Below are 14,301 nucleotides of genomic sequence, written 5' to 3' on the forward strand. Positions count from 1 at the left end.
GGTGATGGTCATCACCAGAAATCTAATCAGGTACTAGAATAAAACACCACACATTTCGTAGAAGATAAAAGAACCCAGAGTCTCTACATCATACAATTCAAATGTCTAGCATGCAAACAGAAATTATTAGACACACAAGGAAACAGAAAAACGTAGCAAAACACCAAGAGAGAGAGAGAGAAAAAAAAACAGTCAAAAGAAATGGAACCACAGACAAGTTAGATGTTGGGTTTAGTACACAAGTTCAAAATAAATATTACAAGTAAGGTCAAGAGTCTATAGGAAAAGATGGATAAATGGGTGAAGAGATAACAGAACTCTAGGAAAGACAGAAATTTTACAAAAAAAAAAAAAAAAAAAGGCCACACAAATCCAAGAACTAGAAAAATATGGTATCTGAAATAAGAATTAACTGCATGAGACTAACAGCAGACTGACACTGCAAAAGAAATGAGCCATAAACTTGAAGCCAGGAAAGTAGAAATTATCTAAACTGAAGCACAAGGAATATAAAGATTGAAAATAAAATCTCAGTGACCTGTGGGAGAACATTAAGCGGTCTAACACAAAAGTAACTCGAGTCTAAGAAAGAAAGAGACAGAATATAAGAATAAATAATTTGAAACAATACTGGCTAAAAATTTTCCAGCATTGATTAAATTTTTGCAGCTGACTGTAATTGTAACTACCACAGATTAATATATTCTAGTATCATATTAAATATTTTTAATATGTTCTTTCCAATGTGTGCAACAAAGTAGCCATTATGGTCCCATTTTAGAAAGGAGGAAACTGAAGCTGGGGGGGGTGGAGGGAATGGGGGTAGAGCTAAGCAGCTTGGATACATCCATGCGGTGGTGGATGGAAGAGGACAGATTTTGTTTGGACTCCCCCTACTATTTCAGAGCCTCAAGCTGAGGGGGATGAAGTCGTCATCACGGTCACCATTGTCAGGGACCTGCACGACCTGTGTGATGCTTCAGAACCGTCCGATGAGGTTGAAAAACTATTTTTCCATTTCCAGAAATGAAGAAAAAACTGCTCGAAGTATTCTCTGACAAACCAGTCAGGGGCTGACTCAGCATCTGACCCCACATCCATGTGACCCATTCGAGAATAAGTCACTAAGGGGGTGCGGGAAGCAGTTTCGTCTATGGAAGAGAACACGCTGGTTTGCAGGCCTCCCTAGTCGTTCCTAAGTGATGCCAATTACAGAGGCCCTAGTAATGGCAGTGAGGGGCGGAGAAAGACGAGACTGTGGTGAGCCAGTGCCAGGTCCAGGTTGCATTTAAAGTGAAAGAAGCTGCTCCTCTTTTTGAGGGACCCATCTAGTACCTTCGTGCTCTAGGACGACCGCCTATTTTACTGGCCTGTCCCCCTGCACAGGTGAGGCACTCCTGGGAGTCCTCACTGCCCCAGCCCACGGCGGCAGTCACTTACCAAAGACCTACGGTTCAAATCTCGTAGCTACTTACTAGCTGTGTAAATGATTTAAACCAGGTTTAAATGTAAACTTACTAGCTTTGTAAATGATTCAAACTAGGTGACTTCATCCCAAAGTGGGGATAATAACGTCTTGCATATAGGACAGGTGAGACAATTAAGAAACATCATAAATCTATATAATAAGGCATCTGGCAACAAACATCAGGTGTAATTTCTTAATTCTACAAAATTCGACTATTAAGGTAAGAATATGTTTTTATATTTACCTTTAACAGTATTTTTGTTATTCAGCTTGAGGCTTTAAAAAAATCTGAAGCACTCGTTGGGGAATGAACACTCCCAGTTTTTTGTTTTTTAATTTTTAACATTTTATTCATTTTTGAGATACAGAGACAGACAGAGTGCAAGTGGGGGTGGGGTAGGGAGAGAGGGAGACACAGAATCTGAAGTGGGCTCCAGGCTCTGAGCTGTCAGCGCAGAGCCCGACGCGGGGCTTGAACTCATGAACTGTGAGATCATGACCTGAGCTGAAGTCAGACGCTTAACCGACTGAACCACTCAGGGGCCCCGAGCACTCCCAGTTTTATTTAAAATGACTTAATTTCTCATGAAGAACGCTCCCATAAAATGAGCGTATATATCATAAAAAACTACCTCATTTTAAGAGCACTCCTTCCAGGACAGCAAAATGAAGGAAGTGTGTGCACCTGCCCTCCATGCCTCGTGCCCCCTGCCTCTGATTTCAAGTAACAGAATATTTCAGGCAACGGCTTGAATATGAAAATTGGACCTTCTTAAAGAGCCTGGAATTCTGAGATTATTCTGGAAAGAAACTTCAATTTTCTAAATGCAGTTTAAAAAATTTCTCCAGTTTTATCCCTACATACTTTGAGTACTACTTTCCTGGATAAGTGTGCCTCCTTTAGGAAAAAGCTTCCTTCCTTGACCCTTTTGAAGGAACTAATTATTTCAATTTGTTTTCACTTTTTAAGGAGTAATAATGGACCCACACAAATACAAAATGCCTTGCAGGCCGGAAGTAATTTGTTTAGACTTGCCTTAAATCACTACCAAAAGGTATTTACAGTTTCAGTCTAAAGGCTTCCACTTCTGGGGGCTTAAAATTACCTCTTTACTAGCAAGTTTACTGTATACCTTTTGACATTTTATGATTCTGTACGTTTCTATTAAAATTCTAATCCATTTCATCTCTTAACTATTCCAGTTAGGAAACTTCTTCACACTGAAGAAACACTCCAGGATTAAAAATACCATTATATGACACAATGGTAAGACACCAAACTTAATTATCAATTCTAGATTCACTCTGCATTGTACCTTTGACAAAATGTTAGCTAAAAAAAGCTAAAATGAACTTGCTATCCACTTCCTATCCACTGATGAATTTAGCACTTTACCTTTAAAATCTTAGATTTCATCATACGCTTTGAGCAATTTCTTAAAATAGATAAATTAACAAAATGAAAATCTGGGGCGAACATCACACATTAATTTTGCGTTAGAAAACACAAATGTTCCTATAAAACTACTCACTACATAATTCTACACTGAAAAGGGAGAAAACTGCCTTTTTCCCCTCAAGTATGGAACTCTTTATGACAACGTAGCCATACGCTGGAAATAAGGCTTCCGTATCATATGCTAGTAATTGAATTCCATACCACTGTCATTTTTTTATTCGCTAAAATTAAAGAATTTAAGAGTCCCAACTTTCAGACTAACAATGTTATATATTTCTAGGGGGCACAATGTGTTACTAATAAGCGAAAACGTATTCCAAATATATCTTGGCATGAATTTTAAGGAAGCCACTATTTAATAATAAAATCCACATTTGGATTTGTGAAAAAAAATTTATCATAGAAGAAGAACTAGGAGAAGGAATATTCTGGGGTCTTTACTTCCAAGGAAAAGTATACTCATGTGTAATAATACGTCTGATTCAAAAAGATGAACAAATTCAACCCAACAAAGTCACTGACGGAACGACAAGCCAGGCGCACCCATGCTTACTAGGAATCACAGCCTCCTTCCATTTTTACGAAAGTACAGTATATTTCAGTTTGCTTTTTTAACAGCACTGATGAGCAGTGAGCTCGTCTTTCTCAAGAGACACACACCGACTTCCACTGAGCCTAGGATTTGCACGCCTAAACCCATGTTTGCAAGGGCAGAAGTCTCGTGAAGGCCAGTCCAACGTCTACTGCCCTGACCCAAGGGCTTGTACCAAGATTGAGGCGACGTGTCAGCAGGCAGGTGAAGGCCTGCCCGGGGCTGTCAGAGTCACTCCAGTGGCCTCACAAGAGGGTGGCTGGCTTCCTCCAAGGCAAACGTGGAGCCGGTGGGGAGACCCAGACGGAAGCTAGCTCTTTTATGAACTGGCCTAGGGAATCACATGGTATCACTTCCATCACATTCTATTCATTAGAAAAGAGCTGTAAGTCTGGCACACGTACCAGGGAAGCGAATTAGGCTCTATCTTTGGAAGGAAAAACTGTCAAAAATTGCAACATTTTTTTTAAAGTTTATTCATTTAATATTTCTGAGAGGGTAAGAGAGAGAGAGAGTGTGTGTGTGTGCGCAGCAAGTGGGGGATGGGCAGAGAGAGAGGGAGGGAGACACAGAATCCGAAGCAGGCTCCAGGCTCCGAGCTGTTAGCACAGAGCCTGACGCGGGGCTCAAACCCACGAACTGCGAGATCATGACCCGAGCCGGACACACACACCAAGGCAAACTTTCTACATGACAATATTCTTCACAGATTAATAATGTCAACACTTCAACACTTAGGAACAATACAGGAAAGTTAAATAGCTTGGAAAATTCTCCCCTGATCCAAGCAGTTCACAGAATTCAGGTTTTTTGTTTTGTTTTGTTTTGTTTTTCTGAAATGTCCTCATACGCAGCAGGGACAGTAAGAGAAAGAGACAAATCCCCAAAGCCATTTTCAAACTAAAGGCTTTTGGGGAGATAACTTGTTTTTCCAATAAAATTTCTGTTTTTATTATACTGTGTTCCAATTAATACTGATAAAGGTTCTGCGTAAACATAATCACTGCATTGTAAATGCAAGACCACCTCCAAGATATTCAGCATCTTCCACACAGTCTGGTGGGGGAGGTGGGGGTGGGGGTGGGGGTGGCTGGTCATCTCAAACCAGAAATACAGAAATGCTTTGTAAAACTTTAAAGAACATCAGATGGGTCTCATGTCACTTAAGCACTGTGAGAAAACAAGAAAATGATGAAAACACACTGGGAACCAGATCCCAGGGTTCAGCCTCTGTGGCTTCTTTGGATGAGGCCAAAAGCCCTTGGATGGGAATAGCCCGGATTCCACTGGGCATGTATCATGGAAAGATCTGCAACACCGCTGTTTTACTCATCTAGCTATTTTTTAAGAATTAAATGTCACAGCGCTGCCCACACAAGCTGACCAGAAACCCGAGTGTACTATGCTCGCTGGTGATGGTGGCAACCCTATCAGGTCCCAGCAGTCTGTGAGGTCTGAGTTTTTATCCCCACACGTCCGAGCCATGGGCATGATAACTGCTACCGCGGCCCCTCTCCAGGAACTACCGAAGTCACCCCAGGATTTACACTGCTGGGAGGTTCCATTTCATCGAGTCATTTGTGAACAGTCATGATTAAATACTTAACAGTCGTTCATGGCAAGCTTCTCAGGGACGTATCTAGCCAACCTGTAGCAATTCATTCCCCATGTGTTGAACCTCTCACCACATGTCAGGTAGAAGACAGGTACAGGGTGGCTGTACACAACAAAGCTGGAATCAGCTAGACCCTCGTTCCATTACTGTTAGGTGTGGCCGCTTGCAGAAGATAGTCTGGCTCTTGAAGCTTCAGCCTCACCACCTATAAAATGGGATCTAATGGGGATAATGGTAGGCCTACCTCAGAGGCTTGTTCAGCTTAGCTTCGTACGCATCAACCCCCTTGAATGTCACCTCCTCCGAGAGGTGTTCCCCTTAGCACCTTGTCAGACTATATCAGGTCCCTCTTTGTAAGCTTTCCAGTTTCTAAATTATAAGTACTTTCTGGCATCTCTCCCACTGAACTGTAAAATTCATGAAGGCAGAGATTCTGTCCGATTTGTCTAATATACTCACCCCCCAGAATGGTATCATGGAACAGGTGTTCAACAAATGTTTGTTGAACAAACGGTATTTGGTGACAAACACATAAAATATGAAGATAAAAGACATAGCACCAACCTTCCTCAGGCAATTCATGGGCCAGTGCAGAAGCTCTCCGTTTTAGCTGCACATCGTCTGGGAAGCGATTTTATTATGATCCCAATACCTGGGCCTTACTCTAGAACAGCTCTTGGTATGTAGACCCAAGGGACCCCTGTGTTTGTGTTTTAAGTGCTCTTTGGGTGATTCTAATGAAAAGTCAGGGTTGATGGGAATATAAGCTGGTGCAGCCACTCTGGAAAACAGTATGGAGGTTCCTCAAAAAACTAAAAATAGAACTACCCTATGACCCAGCAATTGCACTACTAGGCATTTATCCACGGGATATGGGTGTGCTGTTTCAAAGGGGCACATGCACCCCCATGTTTATAGCAGCACTATCAACAATAGCCAAAGTATGGAAAGAGCCCAAATGTCCATCGATGGATGAATGGGTAAAGAAGATGTGGTATATATATGTGTGTGTGTGCGTGCGTGTGTGTGTGTATACACACACATACATATGTACACATATATACATACATACAATGGAGTATTACTCGGCAATCAGAAAGAATGAAATCTTGTCATTTGTAACTACGTGGATGGAACTGGAGGGTATTATGCTCAGTGAAATTAGTCAGAGAAAGACAAAAATCATATGACTTCACTCATATGAGGACTTTAAGAGACAAAACAGATGAACATGAGGGAAGGGAAACAAAAATAATATAAACACAGGGAGAGGGACAAAACAGAAGAGACTCGTAAACATGGAGAATAAGCTGAGGGTTACTGGAGGGGTTGTGGGTGGGGGGATGGGCTAAATGGGGAAGGGGCACTAAGGAATCTACTCCCGAAATCATTGTTGCACTAGATGCTAACTAACTCGGATATAAATTAAAAAAAATAAAAAATAAAACAAGTTAAAAAAAAAAAGTCAGGGTTGACACTCGCTAGTCCAAAGCCAGAGAGACCGATCAACAGTTACAATACGATGGGGTGTATGTTCTCCTCCTGCTGCAAACCGATTTCCTGTGACGATGGAAATGTCCCGGGTCTGCCCTGTCCAATACCGTAGCTGTCAGTCACACTGTGGCTATTGAGCACTCAAAATGTGGCTACTGAGCCTGGAGGACCTGAATTTTAAATCTTATTTGATTTTAATGAACTTAAATTTAAAAAGCCATTATGTGACTAGAAGCTACTCTATTCGATGGTAGAGACATAAGGCAAAGTACGCAGGGGAACCCCTCGCCCAGCGAGGGGTAGGAGCGGTCACACTCAGAGCGCTGAGGTCCCCATTCCAAAGGCGAGAACAACCTCCTGGAGGAAGTGGCAGTCAGACCGCACATATTCCTTGAACTCTCTACCTTACACATATGCACGGACAGCCTCTCCCTTCCGCCATACCCAGGTCAGCTGTGACCAAGGAAGCCCTTTCAAGAACAAGATGAAGCACATCCCTACCAAGAAAAAGAGCCCTTGTGTGAGCTGCCGAAGGATGTGATTGTGGTCACCGTGGCACACAGAGGGAACGCGTCTTGAGCAAGGACACTGGGGAGAAAAGGAGTTACGTGGAGCCCCCAGCAGAGCAAATATGGTAGCAATGCTCCGCTGCAAATCGGAGTCTCTCTTCGGTGGCTCACAAACTGAGAGCCTCAAGCGTAAACCATAACATTACGGAGAACTGACACTTGGTTCCTGAGGCGGATACTGGCTCGTTAAGCTCTTTAGGAAATCGGGCGGGCCCGGTGCTATTTGCAGAAGACTGAATTAACCCGGAGAAGGAACCCATGCCACCGATCTGCCTGTCGTTTTCCCCCCGTGCGATGCACCTACCACGTGCGGGAAGTTTCTTGGTGGCTTTAAAGATTACCTCATTTTATCCATACAAGGCTCTGCAAATTAGATGATTGTTTTCTCATTTTATGGTGAAGCAATTTAAGATCCATGGAAGTTAAGTCATTTACTTAACAAGTAGTGACAGTTAGTGATCTACGCTACCTGAGTTTCTTTCTCACAAAAACTGTATTTTATGAAATAGATATCCTAAGTCCCCATTTGTTTTTGGTTTTTCCACCACAAATCCGGATGATCACAATCAATGCTTCAATAAACCCACCTGTGTATCCATTTTCCATACACTTTCACTGATGCATAACATACCTGCATCCATGCAAAAAGTATGTAAGCCTTAAGTGTAGCATGTGAAGAATTATCAAAAAATGAACTGAGCTACGTAATCATCCCCAAATCAAGAAAGAGAACAATACCACCACCTCAGAAGCTCCCCATGGCCACCTCCTCGTTATTCCCCCTGTCCACCTCCCCCCAGAGGGCAAATATCTACAAAGGGGCTGCCACATTTTGGGGGTAAATCAGAATGAAGCTAAGGCAGAAGTTATATAATTTAGGCCAAGATTTAAAACATGTGAAACATTTAAACAGTTAAAACATCACTATATAACTAGACAATTCTCTATTTATCTGTCTTAATTAGAAGTTTGTGTCTTATTGGAAATAAGGAAATTAGAGGGGTGTCAGGGAATCAGGATACAGAATGTGTTAACAATCAGGCCCAAGGGCTTTGAAGAAGACAAGAGACAATCAGATTTCCAGCTCGTCGAGACTACCGATTCCCAGCTCTGATGAGAGGAGGCCCATAAAGCATCTGACAGTCGAGTTTTTCCTTTTTCAATGTTCCTTTCTACTCCGTAATTTTATGACAATTAGGAGTATGACTATAAATAAAATATAAAATTTATATAAAATATGAATGTATGGCATTTACTGAACTTCCCCGAGGTGAAGATATTAGCTAATTAACTCCCTTCGACGACCCTGCAAAAATACCACAATCTCTGCTTTAAAGAGAAGATGGAGGTTCAAAACCGTGAAGTAACCAGCCTAAGGTCACACTGCTAGTGAGAGGCAGAGTGAGGGTGCAAACCTGCACCTGTCCGACTTCAAGGCCAAGAATAGACTCTGGTTGGCAGATCTGGTCAGGTCTCAGTTCAGCCTCGCCCCCTTCCCCGGCACTCACACCGATTTCCAGATGTTGTAGAGGTACGCTGCAGAAAGAACGATCTTCACGTGTTTAACAGAGACCCCTGAATTACGAACTGATCAGCTACACAAACAGATGCTGCCTATCTCACATGTCACCTGTGGCTAAATTACCTGTACACCTGCTAAGGTTTTAAATGTCCAGTGGGTCTAAAAACCCACTGCAACTAATGTTCTTTCATTGTTTTATTTTGGAAACAGTAACCGGTTTAGGTGGAGAAGAAACAGAGAAAAAAGGGAAAAATGGAACTTCTTCGACCTTATTTTTTCTTTTGTATTGTCTTCTATAAACGTAACATCTTATAGATAACAGAGAAAACTGCAAACGTTATATATAATTCATGCCGTCTGCTTTGGAAAGTACTTACCTTGACCGGAATTATATATTGCTTTGACAGACTTCTTCACTTTCTGTAAGGCTGTTCTATCTTGGTCTAGAGCCTAAAAGAGAAAAACGAGGGGAGAAGATGTTGGAAAATTTGGCAAATTAAAACTCACTCGTAATGACATCCATCTTGTGGAGTGCCACAGCGGTAGCAAGTGGACATATTTACGAACAGGGAACCATTTCAGAGACCGGCAGTACCCGTGATCTGAGGAGTTCTGTTTTGGGGATAAAAAGAGTCGTTCCACAAAGCTCAGTGTTGGGGAAAGCTGACAGCATGGGAGTCAGTCGGTTTTCACACTAAGCTCTGCACGGGAAAGAAACTACAAGCCACTTAAGACAGGGGAAGACTGGTTTTCACTGGAAGAAGGTGCAACCCGGGAAGGGACAAAGGCCTAAGACGTGAATGACACATATCCAAGAGAACTAAACACATTTTTATCACCTGATGGGAATTTCAGCCAGGAAGAAAACATTTCAAAGGGCGCAATGAGAGTGACCTGAGGATTCCTTTTAAACTTTTTTTTTTTAATGTTTATTTTTGAGACAGAGAGAGAGAGAGAGAGAGTGCGCATGAGTGGTGGAAGGGCAGAGAGAGAAGGAGACACAGAATGTGAAGCAGGCTCCAGGCTCTGAGCTGTCAGCACAGAACCTGATGTGGGCCTCAAACTCACGAACTGTGAGATCATGACCTGAGCCGAAGTCGCATGCTTAACCGACTGAGCCACACAGGTGCCCCTGAGGATTCCTTTTAAAATTAAAAAACTTACGATGTAAGGCCAGTTGTATTTTAAAATTCTGCTTACTAAAAAAACACAGCATGGAAAATGCTACCATGATGCTGGTAATGCTTTTAGATGATTTCTTAGATGGTGTATAAACACATCTACATCATCTACTTGTGCTACAAGTTGCGGGGGTGGGGTGGTTCTAGGGGACTGACTGTTGATTTTTAATCCAGGGACTGGACACACAATTGTGCTCTGTTCGGGAAGACTGTGCACTTAGGACATGCATACTCTTTTCATAATGTGTATTTCAATTCAAAATCAAATTTAAAAAGGGCTGTATTCAATATAGAAATTTATACGGCACGCTGACCTAACTTCTTAAAACAACTTTAAACCTTCCTCTCTGCTTCCCTGAGGGTCAACGATCCAGAGACTGGGAGCCCCTGGGTGGTGTGTCAAAATCTGGAGGGCACGAGCAGTGACAGCAATAATAATGAACTTAGGCACATAAAATTTAAGACCATGAAATGCACGCTCACATCCATGACATCATCTAAACCTCAAAACCTCAGAGGAGAAAACCGAGGGCCACAGAGGGTAAACACTCCTACCCCTGAAAGTCGCACAAAGAGATGAAAAGGGTAAATGCAGTGGCAGCAGGTAGTAACACCCTTGTCCTGCAAGACGGCCTTTCCTGTCACTCTAAACCTGTGGCTCAAGTGGCGCTGCCCCTTCCGTTCAGCTCCAGTCCTCTGGACCCCGGTGGCCGGCAGGGTGGGTACCCGACCGGCGCTGGGCCCAGGCTCTCACAGGATTTCTGGGCTTGGGAAACAGGGACCTCAGTGTGCAGATCCCTTCTGAGGAGGGGCGCCTGGTGATCGCCGGTGGTTCTGTTCCTTGATCTGTGAGGAATCTGGACAGACGGATGGACCGATGACACACACAGAGCACCAGACACAGGAGCTGGAGAGGATGCTGGTGGCATCAGAGTCCTGGCTTCCAGCTGCACCCAAGGCATAGGTCACTGCTAACCTTCCTGTAGAATGAGTATATTTTTGCCCCAAGCTGGTTGAAGCGGGGGTTCTACCACTTGCAACACAAGTCCTGAGTAACACAAGAACCCAAGTTTACTGAGCACTTGCTACGCCAGGTATGAACTTGGTATGGTGGACGTACCAAGTAGGTAAGATACATATGCTTCCAATATCTTCTCCCTTTGCACTGCATCTTTACAAAACCCCCGGAAAGCAGCATCCACGTTTTTAAGATAAGGAAATAGGCTGGGGCGCCTGGGTGGCGCAGTCGGTTAAGCGTCCGACTTCAGCCAGGTCACGATCTCGCGGTCTGTGAGTTCGAGCCCCGCGTCAGGCTCTGGGCTGATGGCTCGGAGCCTGGAGCCTGTTTCCGATTCTGTGTCTCCCTCTCTCTCTGCCCCTCCCCCGTTCATGCTCTGTCTCTCTCTGTCCCAAAAATAAATAAAAAACGTTGAAAAAAAATTTAAAAAAAAAAAAAAAAAAAAAAAAAAAAAAAAGATAAGGAAATAGGCCTTCAATAAGTATTTGCAGAAAGGGAGGGAGAGGGAAAGATTAATTAAGTTGTCCAAAGTCACAGAGCCAGAAGGGGCTGGAGTCACATCTCACGCTAACGTCTACTGTATCTCAAACCTAATGAGATGCTGAGGTAAAACCCCGAGTTTTCAGACCCCGAGTCTGACCGCTACCCTCCACCACGCCCATTGCTTATGTTCCACCTCCACGCATTTGTCACAGCCATTTACCACCTGTACTTCTATTTAATATTTTTCTTTAAGCCCATTCACACCTTTTACATTGTCCAGAAGTGTAGTAAGTGGAAAATCAGGATCACTCACCGTTAACAGAAGATACCCTTTTTAAAGATCACTGTGACTCTCTCTATAAAATGCTCATTTGGGGGCTCAGTGGGCTCAGTTGGTTAAGTGTCCAACTTTTGGTTTTGGGTCAGGTCATGATCTCATGGTTTGTGAGTCTGAGTCCCACGCAGGGCTCTGTTCTGGTAGCATGGAGCCTTCTTGGGATTCTCTCCTTCTCCCTCTCTCTGCCCTTCCCCAGCTCTCTCTCTCTAAATAAATAAACTTAAAAAAGAAGATAAAATGCTCGTCTGTTCTGTACCTGCGGCCATCTCCTGGAACACCATGATACTGCACTCCACACTTAAGGAAACAGTGTCTCACTAGACGGTTTCACAAGAGACAAAGTTTGAGTTATTTCACAGAGTTGAGGTTTGTACTGTAGAGAAAAGAGGAAAGAGAACTCACATTTTAATAAGTGCTTAGAGTGGCACAGAGGGTGCTGAGGCTGCCACGGACCGCCTCATGTCATTCTCACCAAAACCCCATGAAAGCAGTACTATTATCAAATTCGTTTTATAGATGAGGAACACAGAGGCTCAGAAAGTCTGACTCGCCCTGGGCGGTGGAGCGGGAGTCTGAGCTCGGGTCCTCACAACCTCCCGACAGCACCCAGCTCTGCGTTCCCGTGATGTCTGGGATGAACTGCATCTAAAAATAGAGGCTCTTTAAACACTGAGAATAAATGAGGGTTGTTGGGGGGTGGGAGGGAGGGAAAGTGGGTGAGGGGCATCGAGGAGGGCACCTGTTGGGATGAGCACTGGGTGTTGTATGGAAACCAATTTGATAATAAATTTCGTATTAAAATTTTTTTTTAACAAAAATAAAATAAAATAAAATAAAATAAAATAAAATAAAATAAAATAAAATAAAATAAATTAAAAAATAAAATAAAAATAGAGCCTCATGTTAAGGGGGGTGGGAGTGGAACTACCTGCCAGTTTTCAGAGACAAATGAGTTAAGAAATTACAAGCTATTCAGGATGTTAAGAGTCTTCCAGGGAAAGAAACTAATGCAAATAAGTACAAATAACCATGCATTTAAGACACAAAATCTAATGGGTTTATCTTCTGATGAACTGCTTTTGTGGGAAAAACATTTAAAAAATCATCCCAATAATAGCTGCCATTTTTTTTTTTTTTTTTGTCTATATTCTTACTATCTTTTTCTTTTTTTTTTTTTCCCAGATGAAAAACCCTGGGGTTTTAGAGAAATAAACAGTTTGCCTGCCAAGTGGCACATTAAGTAAGAGAACCAGCCTAGGCTTTTTCAAGCACACCACCCATCCACGGCAGCACAAATGTGTGTCCATGCTCCCCCTGGATCTAACCATTTCCTAATTGGTTTTGAGAAAGGAACAAAAATCCTGCTTCTGGAAGAAAAGAACGTATCTGTTCAGCTTTGGGGAGTGATGACCGCAAAAAGATGGGTCTACTCAAAGAGGAATTAATGAGTGGGCTTTAATGTCCTTCCACAGTTAGAGAGTTAATGAGCCCAAGTGAGCACACGGATGTGGAAGATTCCAGTCTAACATTTTATAAGACCAACTATCTGCTTCCTTTTTATTTCCCCCTCCTCGGGAAAAGTCTCAGAATTTATGTTGAAGTTTTACCAACTCGTCTATAAACTAACAGGGTTTAAAGTTCACGCACATACTTTTAAAGGTTATTAATAACATCCGCATTTGACAGCTACAGTCAGAGTTGAATCTGGGTTAACACTTCTCTTTTTACACCCTAGCATTTAGCCACTGGCAGAAAGAAGCCAAGTAAAATGCGTTTTTACAGGCCCTGTGTTTAAGAGCAGAGGACACTGTCACTGCGTCAGACAGGGCTCCCCTCCAGAACAGCACACGTCTAAACGTGCTACAAAGTGCCATCCCCTCAACTGCCAGACAAGCAACATGTGCAGTGACATCCTTTGAAATGTCACATGCGTACAATTAAATACAGGCTAAGAGAAGAGTGGCAGATAACTGGACTATAAAATTATTGTTATTTCCCAATGCTAAAATATGTACCTGCATTTCTAAGTATGCATCCGAGGTTGAACAACTCAAAAGGGTACGTGTGTGGGGGAGAGAAAGAGGGAGGATGGATTAACAAATAAAGGAATCCAGGAGAACATTCTGATCTCTAACAATAGAAAAGTCCCTTTCCTATCCAAAATCTTGCAATTTCTCACATTCGCTACATTACTAAAGAGCAGTGTCTATAATGTAGGGAAGCACTTCCAACCTGGGTATGGAGACTCTTTACGGCTACCTCATGTACAGCCCTAACAGGTCCGGTCCTCTGAACTCACAGAGAAGACACAGGCTGTTGCAAATCTGAAGGACGCTGTCAGAGAAGCCACGCCGACAGAGGCCTTACGTGGGAGCCAGAAGAATTCAGAAACATTACACAAACCGGACATGAGAATGCAAAATTCTTGAGGAGTCTGAGGCCACTCAGGGTAGGACATGGAGCCTTTTGTACCCCTCCAGGACAGGCAGCATCCCTCTGCATAGCAGTGCAACAACGGACGTTCTCAGAGACGCGCAGGGACCCAGCCACACGTGCTCCCAGC

At 42.9% G+C, this 14,301-nt stretch overlaps 1 protein-coding gene across 2 annotated transcripts in view; it reads right to left on the reverse strand.

Moving 5' to 3' along the window:
• Positions 1–14,301, reverse strand: part of ASAP1 (ArfGAP with SH3 domain, ankyrin repeat and PH domain 1) — a 346,825-nt gene that overhangs the window by 137,803 nt on the left and 194,721 nt on the right. For both annotated transcript variants that reach the window (XM_053896107.1, XM_053896106.1), the window contains exon 4: positions 9,097–9,169. In XM_053896107.1, coding sequence (XP_053752082.1) covers positions 9,097–9,169 — 73 coding nt within the window. The remainder of the gene's footprint in view (positions 1–9,096; positions 9,170–14,301) is intronic.

Source organism: Panthera pardus, unplaced genomic scaffold (genome assembly GCF_024362965.1).
Source record: "Panthera pardus isolate Hobbes unplaced genomic scaffold, ASM2436296v1 HiC_scaffold_7, whole genome shotgun sequence".
NCBI lineage: Eukaryota > Metazoa > Chordata > Mammalia > Carnivora > Felidae > Panthera > Panthera pardus.